This window comes from Poecilia mexicana, unplaced genomic scaffold, assembly GCF_051168715.1.
Source record: "Poecilia mexicana isolate PSO_F unplaced genomic scaffold, ASM5116871v1 scaffold_6, whole genome shotgun sequence".
In the NCBI taxonomy this organism is placed as follows: Eukaryota; Metazoa; Chordata; class Actinopteri; order Cyprinodontiformes; family Poeciliidae; genus Poecilia; species Poecilia mexicana.
Window position 1 is genome coordinate 608,337 of NW_028263375.1, and position 21,188 is coordinate 629,524.

The 21,188-nt window shown below is 43.6% G+C and overlaps 2 protein-coding genes across 2 annotated transcripts; both read right to left on the reverse strand.

The window, feature by feature from the left end:
- Positions 1-6,996: 6,996 nt before the first annotated feature.
- On the reverse strand, positions 6,997-8,691 carry LOC148158500 (uncharacterized). Its single transcript, XM_088006034.1, has one exon. It carries the CDS (start codon positions 8,020-8,022, stop codon positions 6,997-6,999), a length of 1,026 nt encoding a protein of 341 aa, XP_087862160.1. The 5' UTR covers positions 8,023-8,691.
- A 2,844-nt stretch (positions 8,692-11,535) lies between these two features.
- On the reverse strand, positions 11,536-14,305 carry LOC106912462 (uncharacterized). The gene is made up of 2 exons (XM_088006705.1): positions 14,120-14,305; positions 11,536-13,638 (listed from the first exon to the last, which is right to left on the reverse strand). Exons 1-2 carry the CDS (start codon positions 14,303-14,305, stop codon positions 11,536-11,538), a joined length of 2,289 nt encoding a protein of 762 aa, XP_087862831.1.
- Positions 14,306-21,188: the final 6,883 nt, after the last annotated feature.

Consider the following 21,188-nt stretch of genomic DNA (forward strand, 5'->3'; position numbering starts at 1 on the left):
AGGTAGACGTGTGTTGGTGAGCTCCAGGTAGACCTCAGCAGTGATGGCTTTATACTGACAACTACATTGCTCCAAATACTGAATTAATTCCTGAAACAGTGGACAAATACTTACTATTCGATCCTGACTAAGTGGTGCTGAAACTCAGCTGTTTTTGGAAGTTTTTCGTCGACTCAAGGGAGAGTCCTCTCACGTGGAGAAGATGGTGACTGAGCAAGATAAACCAACATTGAAATTCCTGATGAGGGCTATCTGTGAATCGAAAGAAGAGCTCACTGGGCATATTAATCATAAAACGGATACTATCCAACAGTCACTAACAAAAATAGAACTGTCATTATCAACACTGGCTGAACAGGTGCAGGAAATGGAGACCAGAATTGGAGCTTAAAAGTTCCAATGACATTTTTTAAAGATTTGGATAAAGCAATATCTGTATTTTTATGGCAAAAGAAGGTCCCAAGAGGTAAGCTTCTCACTTTACAGGCTTTATGCTAAAGGTGGATTAAATCTTCCAAATTTCAAAATGTATTACTTGGCCTCCCAGTTCCATATTCTATGGCTATGGATTCATTCAGATGGTAACGATGTGAGGTGGGTCTCAATAGAACAACAAGAACTACAATCTGCATCATTAACAATTATCCTCTTCCTGGGTTCTAAAAAGCAACTCTCTAAAATCACATCAAATCCTTTAATTTTATGCATGGCTTCAGTTACATGCCCTCTTAAATTTAAACATAGAATTGTTGGTTAACACACCACTTAAAGGTAACCCTAACATTCCCCAACCTATAGCAGAGGGCATATTACAAAGTTGGGTCAGAAAAGGCATTAGATCAGTTGGCGATCTTTATACCAACAATGTTTTTGCCAGCTTTAGTCAATTATCTGAATTTTATGACTTACATAGGCACACTTATTTCAAATATTTGCAGATCAGACACTGGATTAAGAGCCAAACAGAGATATTTCCAAATAAACCAGAGGATACTCTTCTTGAAACATGTTTATTAGATACTAAACGTACCACCACAAAAGGACTTATTTCTTGTGTTTACAAAATTGTTTTTGATTACTCGCCAGCTTATGAGAACAAAAAAAAAAATCTAAATGGGAGTCAGATTTAAACTGCAAATACAATGACAAAAACTGGAGCAGATTACTAAATTCATCTCAAACAATATTAATATCAACAAAGCACAGACAAATTCAATTTAATATTTTACACCAAATATATTATACCCCATATAGGTTGAATAAACTGAATGCTAACATCACTGACAAATGTGCTTTGGAGTTGTATACACTTGCAAACCTACTGGAATAATGTAATTCAGATAACACCAGCAGTTTGTGAGCTTTCTTTAGATGCTGACCCCAGGATTTGGATACGTGGAGATGTTATGTCCTTGAAATTATATCCTTGCAAGAAATACTTTGTTTTGTTAGCATCATCTGCAGCAAAAAAGTGTATACTTAAAAATTGGAAATCTATGGAACCTCCGAACCAGAAACATTGGATCAACAAACTTTTGTCATACTTATGATGTCCAAATCCATGGCCACACTCTGAAGGCAGAAGTCGGTAACTCCTATGCACAATTTAGTTTTCATAATTTATTTTTTTCATTCAAATACAACACTTTAGTTTCAGTAAAACATTTATTAGTTGATTTGGATACATTTGTTCTTTATGTTAGCGCGCACATTTAGTTAACATGTGTATTTATATCAACTTTAAAGTTTAATTTGTTTGCAACTAACTGTTTGTTTTTGCCTGTACTTACCTGCCTGGGAGTGGCCAGACAAAAGATGGATGCCAGGACTCAGCAGGCTTAAATGCTGATTGGACTACACCACTAGTTCCTGCTGGCAGGGGAAATTTGTAGTTTCTTTATTTAGATAAGTTTTGTATTTAAGTAAATACTAGTATTTAAACTTTAATATTTTTGAATTTAATTTTTTGGGTTTTAGGTTAGCTAAACTTAGCTGTACTGTTAGTTGTTTTGTGTTATTTGTAACTGTATTCTGTTTAGTTATCCCTATTGTATCTTAATTGGTCTGATCAGCCAGTATATAAACCCCTGTGTGTCATTTCTTTGTTAGGTCAGTTTTGTTTGTGCAGCCATTTTGTTTACATTTTTTTTTGCCTGAGTTCAGTTTTGTTTCTTTGACCTCTTTTTATGAGCTCAGTTTATCCTTTGTCATTTATAATCTTTGGGTTAGAATAAAAAACCCTATTTTTCTAATTAGTATCCTGTGACTCCTGTTTTTAACTCGGTCCATCATAATACTGTACTCCTGAAAATTTTTTTCACTCAATACAGGTGTTACGACCACTTATAGTGCAATAAAAACAACCAATATAAAAGAGACAATATTTATTATTACAAAATAAGAGGATGTGTATTTGCAAAAAACAATAAGTAAACAAAAATAAATGAAAAACAATGGAAAAAGAAAATCAAACTAAAAGAACAGCAGGGTGCAGCGACAACTGCAAAAAACAAAAAAACAAATTACCAAACACCTATTAAATCTTTACAATAAAACCATTCAATTCAATCCAGTTAAAAATATACAAAGCCTACCTGCAGCGTCGACAAACCACACGCCCAGGTAGCAATCGTCAGCTCAACACATGCAGTGTGGCCCTATATAAAAACATCACACAAACACACTGACTAAATATAATCAGTTTAAGAGTTTTTCTTTACAACAAAAAAACTGACAAACCTGATCACAACAGTGGGACTTGTGGGCCAACACACCTGGTCAAACACAGAGGAGATTGACAATTGCCCACCAGCCTGACAGCTTCCCTTTTATGGGCGCTCAAAATGTGGAGGAAGCGACCCCTGGTGGTTCCACCCGTTACATTCCCCCCCATCATTATGCATCGGCGACCCGACGATGTACATAAAAAAATTAGTACTCAATAACTGAATCACTTCTTCTGCACAGGACAGGGCAGCCTGTAAGGGTTGGAATGCTGTCCGGCAGTTTTCCGAGCCGACCTCCTCAGCTCAGGGATGATGGTAGTGTCAATCTCCTGTGTGGGTTTTTTGCCAGAAAGAGGCTGAACATCAGAATTTACATCAACAGAAACAACATCATCATCATCATTCTCAGCCTCTGATTGAATCTCAGATTGAGGCAAGTCCACCATTTCATCTCCCGCCTCAATATCTGTCTGCACATCTTCCAAACCAGTTTCCTGACACCCTTCCCCTCCACTATTTTCAGGGACACTTCTAAGCTCAACCCTGTGGACCTGACGGAGGGGTCCCTCCTGACCCACGGGCGCTATAGAATACACTACCCCTCGCTCAGAAGGTGGACGAACCACTTGATAGGGAGTTGAATCATAAAAGTCCTGAATCTTGCTGCGACCCCTCACTGAATGATTTCTCGCATACACCAAGTCTCCTTCCAGAAAATCTGGAGCAACATCCTCATCCTGATGTCTCTGAGCCCTTCTACTTTCTACTTTTTGGTGCACCGTTTCATAGGCAGCATGAAGTGATTTTTGGTGCTCTTCAACCCACTCTTCCAAGGGCAGGTCAGGTCCTCCATCACTTTCACTCAAACCCACAAAAAAATCCACAGGCAACTGTGGTTTTCTACCAAACATCAAAAAGTAAGGCGTCATACCAGTGGATTGATGGACAGTTGTATTATAAGCAAAGGTGACTTGGGAAATATGCCGGGGCCACCTGCGTTTCTGTTCAGGTGAGAGAGTTCTTAGCAAATCATGTAAAGTGCGATTAAAACGCTCACACTGCCCATTCCCCTCAGGATGATAAGGAGTCGTGCGACTTTTCTCAATTTTATACACTTTGCAGAGCTGATGAACCAACTTACTCTCAAAATTTCTCCCCTGATCAGAATGAATCCGAACAGGAGGCCCAAAAAGTTGAAACCAGTGCTTCACCAGTGCCTCTGCAACAGTACTGGCACGCTGATCTTTTGTGGGGACAGTTTGTGTAAACTTTGAGAAAACATCAGTCATTACAAGGACATTTTCTCTGCCGTCTGTAGCAGGTTCCAAAACTGTAAAATCTATTGCCAGAATCTCATTAGGTCTAGATGCTTTAATTGTTCCCATATAGGTTTTAACTTTGGGCAATAGAGCCTTTGACACCACACATCTTTCACAGTTTTTACACCACTGCTCTACATCCGAGTGCATATTGGGCCAATAAAACCGTGACCGAATTAACTGCAAAGTCCGCTCCACCCCCTGGTGGCCATGATCATCATGGAGCGAACGGAGGACACCTTCCTGCAAACACAGAGGTAACACCACCTGTTCAACCTCAGTCTGCCCATCAGAGGCCTGAACACAGCGATAAAGGATTGATTCTCGCTCCCTAAGCCGATTCCACTGCCGAACCAATTCCCGGGTAACCTTATCAAGTTCATTCCTCTCTTTAGCATCAGGCATCCTACCCCTCTTCCAAAATTGCATAAAAGAACCGATGTTAGGATCCTTATGCTGCAATATACACAGGTCAGCACCTGACAAACCAGGTAAGACACTGATCTCTTCCTGTACTCCAGCAAACCCCTCACGTAAACCAGAGCCAGCCCCTGCTTCTCCGTGTGTGGTATGCTGACGGGACAATGCATCTGCATTGGCATTTTGAGAACCAGGACGATATTTCAAGGTCAAATCGAAAGCTGCCAGTTCCGAAACCCACCTCTGCTCTGTTGCTCCAAGCTTTGCTGTAGCCAGATGACTCAATGGATTATTATCTGTAAAAACTGTGCATTTATTACCCAGCAAATACTCTCTGAACTTTTCTGTAACAGCCCACTTAAGAGCAACAAGCTCCAATTTCATGGAGCTGTAATTATTCATATTCCGCTCGGTGGGCTTCAGACTGCGGCTAGCGAACGCTATAGGGCGCAATTTACCCCCATGATCTTGAGAGAGTACTGCTCCTAACCCTGCATGGCTGGCATCTACTTCCAAAACAAATGGCTTCTGGAAGTCTGCATAGGCAAGAACAGGAGTTGTTATTAATGCAGCTTTGAGCTTGTGAAAACTCTGCTCACATTCCTCATCCCAGAAGCCACCCAAGGGCTTCTTAGGGGTTTTGCCCTTTTTTCCAGGAGAGAGCAGTCTAGCAACAAGACGGTTTAAAGGGGAAGCCATATTCGAAAAACCACAAATAAACCTCCGATAGTAACTGGCAAATCCCAAAAATGAACGAAGTTCTGCTAAAGTAGTAGGTTGCCTCCAGTCACGTACTGCTGCTACCTTGTCTGGGTCAGTAGAGACCCCCTCTTCTGACACCACATGACCCAAATATTTAACTCTCTTCTGAAAAAAATGACATTTTGACAACTTAACCTTTAGCCCCTGAGTTTCTAATCTGGAAAATACCTGATTTAATCTTTCCAAATGTTGTTCAACTGATGCTGAAAAGACAATTACATCATCTAAATACAGCAGTAATGACTGGTAACGGCAATCTCCAAATAAGCGCTCCATAAGACGTTGAAAAGTACTGGGTGCGTTACACAATCCAAAAGGCATGCGATTAAACTCAAATAGTCCAAATGGAGTACAGAAAGCTGTTTTTTCCTTGTCTTTCTCAGCCATCTCAACCTGACTATACCCACTTGCCAAATCTAATGTTGTGAACCACTGTGCCCCAGCCAGAGCATCCAATGATTCATCAATTCTGGGTAAAGGAAATGCATCCTTTCTGGTTTTAGAGTTTAATTGTCTATAGTCCACACACATGCGCAATGTTCCATCCTTCTTCTGAACTAAAACTATTGGTGAAGCATATGGACTACTGCTTTCCCTAATAACATGACTTTGTAGTAGCTGTTGAATATGATTGCGAACTAAATCATACTGAGAAGGGACAATGCGTCGATAAGGTTGTCGCACTGGTGTTTCATCCAGCAGGGGGATCTCATGGGTTATCAAGTTTGTACTACCCACATCCAGATCACTCCTGGCAAATACTTTGTTATATTTTGACAACAATTCCTTCGCCTGTTGTTTCTCTTGACCCTGCAGGTTTTCAAACTCAGGTAAATCCAAATCTGTGTTAGTCACAGTAGTTTCATGGCTAGCAATAAATGCTGTACAACTGTGAGAGTCAACAGAAACTTGAACCTTAGAATCATCTGTCACCAGAGTAGCAGTTTGAACTGTGGCCACAACTCTACGAGGTGTTAACCACACATCAGATTTTCCTACATTAGTAATGGGAATGAAGGCACCACCTCTTACCGCCTTCACCAAAGAAGGTGAAACCAACAATCCCTCTGGGAGGCTGCCCCCTTCAGGACCCAGGGGTTCAACAAACAAATCGATTGGTTGGTGTAAAGGCATCTGTGGGCATGTCACTGGCACATGATAGAGGCTACCAGCTGGAACACAGAAAGGTTTCTTACCCTGCACTCTGACCTGATGAGGGTCAGGGGAGCTGACCATCACTTCCATCATTTGACAGTATCTCAGCATTCTTCTCCATCCCCGAGGTGCTGACTTGAGTACAGGTGCTTCCCAAAGGTCAGAGCCGTACAGCCTATATAGCTCATGGTAAAGAGGGTCAAACACATTCATCCCCAAAACACCAGGTACATCCAGCTTCTTTTGCCTCATGTACCCGTCTGTTGGATCCTCAACTATCAGTACACCTCGACGAGGAAGCAACACCCCCAACACAACAACATCAAGCTCCACATAGCCACGGTAAGGAATTGTTAACCCATTTGCTGCCTTTAAACCCAACCAACCACAGTCTTTTAGTTCTTTATCAGACAAATGAGAAAAATTGTTTTTGAAAAAACTTTCTGTTACAGTGGTCACCATAGAGCCGCTGTCCAATAAGCAATTTATCCTCACCCCAGCAAAATCCACCTCTCCCTGTGGACATTCACCAACTAAATTACATGCACTTGATTTATTGTCAATAGAGCCATGAAAACTGCCCACCAATGTTTGGCTCTGCACACTGGCGGGTTCTAGTTTTCCGTTTGCTTAGGAGGAATAGCTTGTTTAGGCTCAGTGTTAACAGTAGCAGTACAATTTCTGGCAATATGCCCACTTTGTTCGCATCTGAAACAAATTGGTTTTCCATCAGCAGTGCGTCTAGGACGAAAATTGCGAGGGGGAGGTAGAGCTTGAGGGGTCAAAGCCTTCATGACCAGTTCTAACTGGGCCTGCTGAGCTTTTAACAAAGTCAACAATTCCCCATATTCAGAAGTGCGAGAGACTGAGCTTTCACAGGAGACAAACTTTTCATTGAGAATTGGATTGTAAGATTTGTGTTTAGATGACTGATTTTCATATTGTGCCATCCACCTGGTGGCCTCCCCTCTAACATCACGAATGGTCCATTCCGGATTAACATGAATCAAATCCCTTAGCCTCATTCTAAGAGCCTGTTCTCTCACACCATCACAGAACTGGTCACGTAGATCTTTAGAGGAGTTTGAGGCTGCTTGTGCATCATTTTTTACTATCTGATCCATCAGGTCCATAAGAGCATGAGAATAATCGATCAATGATTCTCCTTCAAATTGTTTACGGTTAAAGAATCTACGCTGTAGTGAAATTCTTGAATGCATACAACCATAAACATCTCTAAGAACATCAAAAATACATTTCACATTCTCCCTTTGAGCTGCTGGTAAGAATTTAATTTCAGTCCGGGCAGCGCCCTCTAGATGTTCATAGATAATCTGCGCCCGTTCTTTTTCTGTGTTTCCTCTTGTTTGCACATAGTCTCTCATCAATTCGATCCATTCGTCCAAAGTCAGCGACTCTGCACTATCCAGTTTCCCAGAAAATGGTGGCAGTTTCTTATCCTGCTGCACATAAATAACAGGGTTGTGCCTTACAGGTTCTGTAGTTCCTGAAGACGTTGACGGTCTTTCCAAGTCCGCTGCTGCTAATGCCGCCAGCTGGCGTTCCAGATCCTTTATTCGCTGTGACATGGCCTGCTTATCGCGCTCATCCCCGGCTTCAGCGCCACTCGATACCTCCATGTTGATGCCTTATGTCACCAGCGAAAACTTCACCCCGCTGCCCCTGCTGTCCTTTATAACTTAAATCATAACTACAAAGAAAAAAAGTAACTTCCCGGATTCGTTTGCCAAACAACGCCAAATGTTACGACCACTTATAGTGCAATAAAAACAACCAATATAAAAGAGACAATATTTATTATTACAAAATAAGAGGATGTGTATTTGCAAAAAACAATAAGTAAACAAAAATAAATGAAAAACAATGGAAAAAGAAAATCAAACTAAAAGAACAGCAGGGTGCAGCGACAACTGCAAAAAACAAAAAAACAAATTACCAAACACCTATTAAATCTTTACAATAAAACCATTCAATTCAATCCAGTTAAAAATATACAAAGCCTACCTGCAGCGTCGACAAACCACACGCCCAGGTAGCAATCGTCAGCTCAACACATGCAGTGTGGCCCTATATAAAAACATCACACAAACACACTGACTAAATATAATCAGTTTAAGAGTTTTTCTTTACAACAAAAAAACTGACAAACCTGATCACAACAGTGGGACTTGTGGGCCAACACACCTGGTCAAACACAGAGGAGATTGACAATTGCCCACCAGCCTGACAGCTTCCCTTTTATGGGCGCTCAAAATGTGGAGGAAGCGACCCCTGGTGGTTCCACCCGTTACACAGGGGACATTGGTTAAACTCCCTACATCAACAACACCGACCCTGAAAACTAACCCCAACTTCCTGCTAATCCTGCTGAATCCATCTACCTACACCCACCCAACTGGACATCATTTATATATTACTCAATATTATAAACCTTTTCTTAAACCTTACATGAAGACTTTTTATTGGTTTGATGCATCTGATTCAAAGGCATGCATCAAAATATAACATCAGTATTCACTGATATTGAAGACTGTACATTCTCATTCTACAGTCCTGATGTTCTCTTAATAGGTGCTTTTAAATGGATTCAACATCACACCCTCATTAAAAGAAGGATTTGAAGTGCTTTCTGCTTCTGATTAAGAAGGAACATCAGGCATTCGCTGGCTGGTAATCCCAGGCCGTCTTCAGCACTCAGGCTTTCAGCAATAATCAAGAAACACAGGTAGATGCAGTGTAAATTAATCCTACAGATTAGTGGGATTGCATAAAAATGAAGAAAAAGGATAGAAAGTGAAAGAGAAAAAAAATAGCATTTCTGACATTGATAAAAGCTCTGGAAATGGTTCTGAACTTCAGAAGATGGTGGAGAACGTTGATGCTGTCAGAGCTGCTTCTCTTCAGTTCCAGATGGCCAGATCAATTCCAAACAAATCCATACATCAAGACACTTTTTATTGGATATCAGTAACTAATAGAAAGCATTGACTAAATGATGTCAATGCAGAGCTAAGGTGACTTCATGGTCTACTCTGATGTGCAAAATGGCTGACACAGAGGCAACAATGTTTCATGTATTTGAGTGACAAATATTTTTGCTGAACACTTTTTTAAACCTTTAGAGCTGAAATACACTAAAACTGTGGAACAGGTGCTGTGGAGACAAACACTGCAAATTTGAGGTATGTATATATTTTCCTTTTGAATTATCAGACAGGAATCTGTATTGTTTAACTTTTCTTCTATACGGTTCTTTTTAATAGGACTCTGAAAACAGACTGGAGTGACAAAGTAATGTTTCCATCTTCCCTTTATCTCACTAAGATTATCTGCTGCTTCATTTCAGCTTTTTAAGACCTGGCCCAAGGCATAAGCATAAGTGCTTAGACTTCCTCCCCAAGACTTTCTGTCATGATTCATGTTGTTTGAACTTTTAGTTTCAGTTATTTTCTCCTTTTGATATCTTTTTTTTCTCTTCCCATTTCAGTTTTTTCCTTGTCTCAGTTCAGGTTGTTGTTTTGTTTGTGCCAATTTATATTTATGTCTTTTTATGTTACACTTTCTTTAGATTTTTGTTTTCCTTTCCCCAGTCTTCTTCAATTTTCTCATCTCACTTGACCATTCTCCAACCGATCCCAGCTGCTAATCATTTCCTTCCCCACCTGCATCTATTCATTGCTAATTAGTTCTCCTGTTTCTTTGTCATTTCCTGTTCCTCTTCTTGCATAAGCTCCTTGGTTTCTCTATTCTCCTCCAGCTCCCTCCATTGAACGAAAGTTACGACTGTAACTACGGTTCTATGAATCCCGGATGACCGCCAGAGGCGGTGCTTAAAGCACTGAATGATCACTCTTGCGCATGCACAGGTCGAGAATCTTATACCAACATGGTCACGTGTGACCCCCGGTGACGTCGGTAAGTCTATATAGTCACGTGACAATGACAGCTCAGTCCCTTAATCTTCTCGCGAACACGATGATTCCGAGGGACCGAACGCTCTGGCGGTCATCCGGGATTCATAGAACTGTAGTTACAGTCGTAACTTTCGTTCTATTTCATCCCTACTGACCGCCAGAGGCGGTGCTTAAAGCACTGGATGACGATTACCAACAGAGTCCTGAGGAATCACACCCAGAAAAACAATCCCCAAACATGCCTACCTCACTGGGATGACGAACGCTGGGACAGGACCCCTTCCAGTGGGTGAAAGGCGGCCAGGTTCACCCTGTAAAATCTAGCAAAAGTATTCGGCGATGACCAGGAGGCTGCTGCACAGATAGCCTCCAGAGTGACCCCAGTCATGGCGGCCCATGACGCACTAATGCTCCTGGTGGAATGGCAACGCACACCAGCAGGAGGTTGGCGGCCCTGTAGAACGTACGCTTGTTCCACCACATCCACAATCCAACGTGCTAGCCGTTGCTTGGAAAGGGCCTGCCCCTTGCGGGGCCCTGCATAGCAAACAAACAGACTATCAGACTGCCGCAGAGAAGCAGTCAGCCTGACATAAGCTTCCAGTGCCCGGACAGGGCAGAGAAGTTCATCAGGCCCATCTGTGTCAAGGCGAGCAAGCTGGAGGGGCACAGAGTGGCTCGCAGATGAGGCCACCTTAGGAAGGAATGTCACGTCAGGCCAAAGAGTAACGCCAGAGCCAGCCGGGTTCCAACGGCAGCAGGACTCGTGAACAGACAGCGCATGTAGTTCACCCACGCGCTTCGCCGAAGCCATGGCAAGGAGAAAGGCAGTCTTTTTTGACAAATACTCGAGGCTTACCTCTGCCAAGGGCTCAAACGGGGGAGATTGCAGCGCAGTGAGGACGAGAGAGAGGTCCCACACAGGCATGACAGGGCGTAGAGGAGGGTGCAAGCGCCGGGCACCCCTCAGAAACAATGAAACGTCTTTATTACGTCCTATTGTCTCACCATTCACCACCACATGCCAACAAGAGATGGCAGCCACATAAACTTTCAGAGTGGACGGAGACCGACCCTGAGAAAGCAGTGCTTGAAGGAAGGTTAAAATAACTGACATAGAACAGTGTACAGGATCCTCATGTCTAGCATGACACCAACTGCTAAAAACTTTCCACTTATGAGTGTACACCAGCCGCGTCGAGGGGGCCCGGGCATTAGTCATTGTATGCCCGACATCCCCGTCATACTCTGAGGAGGAGATGCCAGGCCTCGTAGCGGCCAAACCCAGAGCCGGAGGCGACTGGGATTGGGATGCAGGATCCGACCCCCCAGCTGTGACAGAAGGTCCTTCCGGAGGGGAAGAGGCATTGGAGAGCTGCAACAGAGCCTGTGCAGCAGTGGAAACCAGGTTCTCCCCGGCCAGAAGGGGGCCACTAGAAGGACCTGATGCCCCTCCTGAAGGACTCTCAGGAGTGTTGGGCCTATCAGGGGAAGCGGCGGAAAGGCATAGAGTAGCACTCTTGGCCAGTCGTGTGCCAGTGCATCCTGACCCAGAGGACTGGCACTGTCTGCCAGGGAGAACCAAAGTGGGCAATGTGTCGTCTCTTGGGACGCAAACAGGTCTACAGCTGCCATACCGTACGTCTCCCAAATGACCCCCACTACCTCTGGGTGGAGCCTCCACTCCCCCGATGGTGGGCGTCCCCGAGACAGCATATCGGCCGGAACATTCTGCACCCCTGGAATGTGGGCTGCCCTTAGACTGGCAAAAAGAGGGGCTGCCCAGGCCAAGAGCTTCTGGGTCAGCCTCAGCAATGTTAGCGACCGTGTCCCCCCCTGATGGTTGATATGAAAAACCACCGAAGTATTGTCCGACCGCACTAGGACATGTCTCCCGCGCAGGCTCGGGAGGAAGTGCTGCAATGCCCGCTGCACGGCCTCCAACTCCAAGGCGTTGATGTGCTGCAGTCTTTCCCATGGGGACCATGTCCCTCGGGCGATCTGTCGCTGCCACGACGCCCCCCATCCCGTGGTGGATGCATCGGTAGAGACAACCTCTCGACGAGCCGGAAGCGACCCCAGTGGAACCCCTTTGGTCATAAACTCTGCCTCTCGCCACTGAGCCAGTGACGCAAGGCACTGATCGGACACCAGCAGTTTCCTGCGGCGGTGCAGCGTACAAGATGGGCGTAGCCTTAGGCTGTTGAGCCACATCTGTAGCGGCCGCAGAGACAGCAGACCCAGGGGTACAACTGTAGCAGCAGCAGTCAGCTTGCCCAAGAGACGAAGATAAGCGAGAAAGGGGGGTGCGCGGCCAGGTAGAAAGGAGGGCAGCATTTGAAGAATGCCCTCGACACGCTGGGGCGATGGGCGAGCAGTCATAGTGAGAGAGTCCATCGTGATCCCAAGAAAGGTGACCTGCTGAGATGGAACCAAGTTGCTCTTCTGCCAGTTCACACGAAGACCCAACAAGTCTACGTGACTGAGCAAGGTGTGTGTGTCCGCCGCCGCCTGAGCTTCTGTGGGCGCACAGATTAGCCAATCGTCCAAGTAAGGCAGGACCTTCAACCCCTTGGCCTGCAGAGGAGACAGGGCTGCAGCCATGCATCGAGTGAATACACGCGGGGACAGAGAGAGGCCGAATGGAAGAACTCTGAACTGAAAATGCCTGCCCCGAAATGCGAAGCGGAGAAACTGCCAATGGTGTGGTGCAATCGGAACATGAAAGTAGGCGTCCTTCAAGTCGACCAAGGTGAACCAGTCGCCCGGGGAGATTGTCTGAAGCACTTCCCTTACGCTCAACATGTGGAACGGGATAGCCTTCAAAAACACATTGAGACCCCTGAGGTCCAAAATGGGACGGAGTCCGCCGGTCTTTTTTGGGACTAAAAAATACATTGAGTAAAAGCCCCCTGGATCCTGCAGGGGGTCGACAGGCGATATAGCGCCTTTGGCCAGCAAGGCATCTATCTCGAGGCTCAGAGCCTGAGCCCTTGCCTGGTCGTGGATCACCGTCATCCTGACTCGACCAGGAACAGGAGGACGGCGGCGGAACTGTAGCGTGTAACCCCGAGTCAGTGTAGACACCACCCATGGATCGGGAACAAGAGCGGTCCAGCAACTGAGCTGGTCTGGGGTAAAATGTCCCACCGCCAGCTCGGTATCATTTCCGAGCCCACCTGCCGCCAAGAGGGCGGGAGGGTTGCCGAGTGGACTGCCGAGGTTGAGAAGCGATGTGAGCCCGACCCCGGGAAACATCCCGCTGGCCAGGGGGAGGCCCCGAGGAAGGTCGTGGCTGCCCCACGGAGGGTGTAGACGGGGCTGGATAAGTACGTGAAAAAGACACCGAGCCACTCCGAGCAGGGCGTTGCAGTCGTCTGCGATGAAGGCCGGCTAGCTGCTGCCTGGTATGAGAAGCCTGGGCCGACCGCTCCAAGGCTGCAAGCGCAGCTGAACCAAACAATTCCCCAGGGACCACTGGAAGACTCATCAGGGTCTTTCTACAAGCTTCAGTAAGCGGGGACTGTGCCAGCCAGACCTGGCGTCGTGCCTGGACAAGGGTAGACAGGACACGGCCAATTTCCCTGGACAAAAGAGCAAACGCATGAAGAGATCCGTCCATCAGCCCTTGAGTAGGTGCATCAATCGCCAAGCCCTCCAGAGAGGCCGAGAGACCCAGGAGTAAATGCGACAATGAATTACCGAGTCGCCCCAATCGAGCCCCCGAGTCATAAGCTCTACAAAGCAGATCATCAGTCACACGACATTGAGGACGAGGACACCTAGCATTAGCTCTCAGAACCTCATCTGGAGCCACAATGAGGGATGCTATGGCAGGTTCAACAGAAGGCATGTGACCAAAACCAAACTTGGGCGCGTCCTGCATGGCCGCCAGAGCCCTGCCATCAGAGGTCGGTCGTGAAAAGGCCTTAGTATCTGCCCAACAAGCATGAACCTCCTTCACATAGTCGGCAGATGGGGGAACCATAAAGGACGACCTAGTAGTAGGACGCCGAAAGAAAGCACTGGAAGCATCAGGCTGGCTCTGTGGAGCATCCAGCTGCAACCGAGCAAGCGCAGTTCTCAAAGCGCCCACAATCGAATCATCCTCTTCCGGCTGAGAGCAGGAAGAGAGACGAGAACTGGCTGTTGACATACGCGAGCCGGATTCAAATGGATCCTGAAAATCAGTACCAGACGCTGCCAGGGATACAGCATCATCATCGAAACCGGAGAGCCCCGAACCCACGCTCCGTCCTGGGTCTGGGTCAGAGCCACCACTGTCTCTAAGGGACTCGAGCAGTGCTTTCATCTGCTCCAACTCGGAAGTAAGATGGGCCACCTGTCCTGATAGGCCCTCTGAATCCCTAGAGCTCTTCTTGGCCCTCTTACGTGGAGGCTGCATAGCCTCAGGAGCCATACGCTTCACAGGCTGGCTGGCACCTTGAAGATCAGCCAAGCGAGCGGTACGCAGGGACAAGGGCAGAACAGAACAATTAGGGCAGGCCGCATCGGTCACGCCCTCTTTTAGGTGATCTAGGCCCAAACAAGAGGGACACAGATCATGTCCATCCTCCAGCTGGAGAGGGGCCAAACAGAGTCTGCAGGCCGGCACGTCCAGCATCTTACGCTAACAAGACAAGGTCAGGTCGAGCTGAAATCGCTACTCTTGACCTAGTCCGACAGACTAGGTAACCCAGTCGAGCAGAAAACGCCACCAGGGGTTCCTAGCAGAAAAGGAAGCTGCAAGGAGCACTACGATCACGTAGTACGGTTCCAAATCGTATGAGGCAAGCCGAACACGGCCGCACAACGCTAATAAAAAACGCCAGCCTGAAAACGGCTGCGAATGAACAAAATACAGGCAAGCCGGACACGGCTGCACAATGTTAACAAAAAAACAAGCCCGAACCGGCTGCAATCAAACAAAATACAGGCAAGCCGAACACGGCTGCACAATATTAACAACAAAAAAAAAAAACAAGCCCGAAAACTACTGCGATCAAACAAATACAGGCAAGCCAACACGTTTGCACAACGCTAAATAAAAAACGCCAGCCCGAAAACGGCTGCGAATGAACAAAATACAGGCAAGCCGGACACGGCTGCACAATGTTAACAAAAAAGCAAGCCCGAACCGGCTGCAATCAAACAAAAATACAGGCAAGCCGACACGGCCGCACAACGTAACAGTAAACAAGCCGAAAAACGGCTGCAATTAACAAAATACAGGCAAGCCGGACACGGCTGCACAATATTAACAAAAAAGCAACTTACCAATCGAAGAACAAAGGTGCAACAATGAGAGCTTGCGCAGCCTCTGGAGGGCGAGAACCTCGCAGCTCCGACCGTAGTCTCGAGGCTACCAGCGACAAGCAACAATCAATTCTTACCACCAATTCAACCTGCATGCGAGAAGATGAAAAGGGACTGAGCTGTCATTGTCACGTGACTATATAGACTTACCGACGTCACCGGGGGTCACACGTGACCATGTTGGTATAAGATTCTCGACCTGTGCATGCGCAAGAGTGATCATTCAGTGCTTTAAGCACCGCCTCTGGCGGTCAGTAGGGATGAAATAGAACTCTTTTGCTCTCCATCCATGTCTCAGGTTCCTGTGTTGTTTCAGTTTTAGATTGTGAGCTTATTATTTTTTCTTTACAAAATAGAGTCTTTGGGGAAAAAGTTCAGGAATTATTTGAGCTTTTGAGGTGCTAAACATAGTCAAGAGATGCTAATCAGCTGCTCCCAGTTCTAAGAGTCATTCAAGGCAGTACAGCTTCTACTGGTTTGAATTTATTGGACAGTAAAGTATGTCTTATCTGTGACTCAAACAACAGTCTGAATAAGCCGTATTGTTTTATGACATCAGCATGTTATAAATATTCAGAGATTTTTCAGATGGGATTTTACTGATCCAGAGCAGACTTCTGCAATAAGTCTCTTTAAATGCATTTCCCATTATAATAGAATGCCAAGTTGAACTCCCAGGAAATTATACAATATACTCCCCCTTAATTTGTTTCAACAATAAGTTACATTGGCACAATTTTTATGCTGATTGTGACATCTGAATATAATACAGCTGAGTATTTAAAAAAAATAAACATTTTATAAAGAATTGACTATCATGTCTCTGTTAAGTCTGACTCAACAACTTATCCACAAATGTATCAATTGAACATTTTTCAGGTTTCTAAAAAGTGAAAACATATCTTATGGGAAAAATGTTGTGGAGCCTCTTCATCAACGTTAGGAGTGACAGAAAATCAATTTCTATCATTTGCAATTATCAACATGCTGATACAGGGAAAGCTCTTTATGTTTTATAAGCCTATTGAGGAGCTGAGGTGTTCCTCAGTACTGTCCTCCAGAGAACAGTTCACTAAAAAAAGTGCTGCAAAATCACCTGTGGAAGAACTGAGTGCATTCAGAAGAATGATGAATAGAAGCTCTGTGGATGGAACAAAATTAAACTGTGATGCAAACATGAAAGTAGCAGAGGTGAAATATTTACAGAAGAGAATAAAGAATGTATGATGTGTGTTTTAATGATGGACTCCAAGAAAGTGTGGCCAGTGGAAATCCCAGCTAATGCAGATGCTGAACAAAACAAAATTAGAAGTAATTCTTATCAACAGGCTTGTTGATTTGGAAGTCTCTTCATCAAAACGATTTAGTAGATAACTAAAGATTTAGAGTTATAGCTGGCCTGTACTTGCAACTGTTCACATTTATATCAATCTCAAGAAAAATCCAGTTAGATTTGAAGAAACATAATCCCAAGGCACATTGGAGCCACTACCATGTTGTATTGTTGGCATTGTGTTTTTTCACACATGCTAAATTAAATTTTTCTGCCCTTTGTTTTGAATTGAGTCTCAAAAGTTCAACTGAGTTCATTGTCAAAATATGACCCAAATATGATGCAAGGGGAACACAGGACTGTGGAAATTTTGGAGGCCAGAATAAGCATTAATTAAAGAAATGTCTTTCATCATGAGACAATTACTTCCTTTTCCTCTGATAAAAACATATTAAAGTTTGGACTGAGATCTTATATGAAAAACTTCAGATCAAAGTGCAACATTAATCAGCCTAAGTGTCACAAATTTCCCTCAAGAGTCTGAAAAAACAGCAAGAATTCTTCAATCATCAGATGGTCTCAAGCAGCACTCCAAATGAAGATGTTCTGACACCGCTGCATGGCCACATACACACTTTGTTGTTAATTAAATTAAATTTAAAAGCCCTGCAAGCTGTTTGCATGGAGTCTTTCTGCATATATTTAACTGATATGTATTGCTTTACCAAGCATATCACTGAAAAATAGCTAAAAGAAGGAAAGATACTCGAAGTGGTTCCCAGTGAAGAAATTTAAAGGAGGTTGTGGTGAAAAAATGTGGCATAAGTGTGTAAGTGTGTGTTCTGTACTAGAAAACCTCACTTCTTTTGTCTGTGGGCTTTCATGTAGAGGTGGAATTTATTTTCTTTTTACAGTTTTTTTACTGTTTTTGTAGCATGGACACTACTGAGTTGACATACTTAATGATTATATACTTCTTTTTAGCATTAGTTAAATATACAAAATATATTAATACTTTATGCTGAAGAAAATTAGTAAAGCAGCTAAATGCCAAAACTCATAATTTTACCTTTTGGTATATTCTTATCAATTGAGAAACTTACATAATACAATAGGGAGGTTGGTTTTTGCTTCTTTTGTTCTGTTTTCAGCAGAGAATTCATTTTCTAGAGTATAATCAATCTAAATAAGCCACAAAAATAATAAAGGTAAATTTATTTTGGTTCAGCCTTGAGACTGACCCTGCACTTCAGAAGAAATACAAATAAGGTTTTTATCATTTACAGCACAATGTAACGCAAGTCTGTACACCAAAAATAATGTAGGTTGTTAGGACATAACTGTTTCAGAACCTGTTGAACCATTACAAATGTTTCCACAAGACTACAATATATATACATACTCAAGACTCACTTCTCTAGTGAAGTGAGTCTTAACAGAACTTAGTCTCTAAGATCTGTTAAACAGGAGGAGTGTTTTTTTAGGCTGTAGACACCTTCACCTCAGAAGCACACCAATATTGAAAAACATCGATGTATTTAAAATACTTTCATGGCAATTTCAGTGTAATAAAATAAATTTGCATCAAACAATTAGGCCTAGAGAGAGGATCATGGGGGCTGGCCTCCCCTTTATCCAGGGCCGTACAACCTTAGCCGTACAGGCCTAAGGTTGGAACAAGGATCACTAATGTCTTTGAAGACCCCACACATCCTCCACACAAACTGTTTGAATTTGTTGTTGCTGCCAAGGATGGTTCAGAATTTTATTTTATTTTTGCCGAAGTGTCAGTTTGGTTTGGAAAGCTTTTTTCTCTTAAATGAAAAAAATCAGAGGGAAAATGTTTTCTGTATTTAGTTAAGTTCTCTCTGAATAGTTTGAGCCTTTTTTCAGTGTTTTCATCAGTGTAATCTGTAGTTCATGTCTAGCAAGCAATAACACTTCCTTTTTCTTGCTTTATGTGCAAAAGAATTAACTAAACAGAGCTTCTCTTCACCAACAGGAAACTAAACAAGCAATACATCCATCTGCCAAACATGGAGTCAAACTCTAACAGTATTATAAAGGCACAGCAGAGAAATCTTAACTCACAAGCTGAATTTTAATGCACAACTGGCTTGATTTTGACCCCATGCATATGGGATCAGGGGAGTTGTTCCAGAATGTCCCAGACAACCTCTGGAACAGTGAGGCTAGACATGAAGCCCTCCTTCTCTTTTGTAGCCAAATCCTGTCTTGTCTGTGTTCGGAAGCAGCAATGAGACAGGAAGAGAAACAGCATGAATCTGCCTCCCGACTGAATTATGTATGCTTCCATCTGCTGACAGAGAACAAGTCTGTCAGGCTGCTTCAATGTCATAACTCACACAAACAGATATATGTGCACTATCCCCCAGGTCAGCTGTGTATTTTGCTCTGCTTGCCTATTCTTCATCCTCCAAGAATGCAGCAGTACGCCCAGCAGCACATACATTAATAAATATTCACATAAAGCTTATTAGCTACCCATCCATCCATCACACTTATCCTTGTAGGTATCTCCAGCGATCAATGGGCGAGAGGCAAGGTTTACCTTGGACAGATCACCAGTTAATTGCAGGACAACACAGAGACAGAAAGGACAAACAAGCATACACACGCATACTCACACATAAGGAGAATTTAGCTACACCATTTACTCTAACAGTCAAGTTTTTGGACTGTGGGAGGAAGCTGGAGTACCTGGAGAGAACCCACACATGCACAGGGAGAACATGTAAACTCCATGCAGAAAGATTCCAGGGCGGGACTCCAACACAGGGCCTTCTGTTGACAGGTGCTCACTGCATTGGGCTGGCCTGAATCCCTTCACATTGCAACAGCCACCCTGCGAAGGTCCCTCTCTGGCAGGGTAGTAGTACAGATACACTACACTGCCAAAGTGTTTGTTCACTCATCCAAATTATTGGAATCAGGTGTTCCAATCAATTCCATGGTGGCAGGTGTATAAAATTAAGCACCATCTGATGGCTCATTCTGGGTTTGGCGGTTGCCAGGATAACGGTACTTGTCTGACTGCATTGTGCCAAGTGTAAACTTTGCTCCCTGCCCCCCATCTGCGTCTGAGCTATCAAGAGATAGCTCAAGACTCTTTATGCTTTCTCAAAAAGAAAACTCTGAGACAGGACCTCAAAATCATGGACAGAATCTGTAATTACATTTTTATTTGTTTTGGTTATCTATGGGTTGAAAATCATTGTCATGTATTATATGTATAATTTCAGTGTGTTTCAATTTTATTTTGCATCTGTTTTCCTTGTTTTTATCAATGATGTTGATTTTTTTAACACTTTATGTTTATATTCCTTGTTGTCCTGGTATCAGCAGGACAACAAGGAAAATAAGCTTGTGACTTGACTTCTGTTTTTCTCATTGACTTTTGAAATGAAGATTTCATGTAGGTCTCATTTTGTTCTCAACTATTTATGAAACCTCAGATAATAACAGTTACAATAATATTTAATTTTCTTCTCATTTTTAAATGATTGAACTTTTCTGTTAAGGTCACAGCCTGTTTGTTTTTCAGTTTAAAAAAGTAGTGGACCTCTTCAACCCAGCACTGGTGATTTTCCATTCAACATTGGCATGGAGGGTACTTGATGAATGAAAATGAGAAACATAACCCTAACAAGGCTCTCCGAGTGTTACTATCAAATTCTTTAATCGCCCTGAAAAATATCAGACTGAAACCTGTTCAAGGACAAACTGTTACAAACCATACTAGGATATAGCTTGCAATACCCAGAAGACACATGGAGGCAGGGGCGCTGCCAGGAATCTTGGGCCCCCTGACAAATACTTAAATTGGACCCCCCCTCACGCAGCTGCTGTTACAATTTATTGAGTCTATCTAACTCATCAAAAGCGTCACAATTTCAAAGACTTGCAACTGCCTTGCTTTCTTTGGTCCAATACTGATGACCAGTACAGTATTTACTGCTCATGAATTTTACATGCAAGAGTATAATTCAGTGTGCATACAGTATGCAAATAGGTTGTTTAAATTTTTTCTCTTAGTTTTAGATTACTGAAATGTCTCCCAATGAGCAACAGTCATAGGCAACATGCAAAATATACACAAAGCAATCCAGACTTCTCAAAAAATGCTATGTAGTTGCATTTTATTCAAGCTGCAGTATGTAACTTTAATAAAAAATATGTTTTCTTCATATTTGTTAAAGCTGTCATGATGTTGTAGCAGTTTGTTATGAGACAGATAATCTGTGAAAACAATCAATCTCCT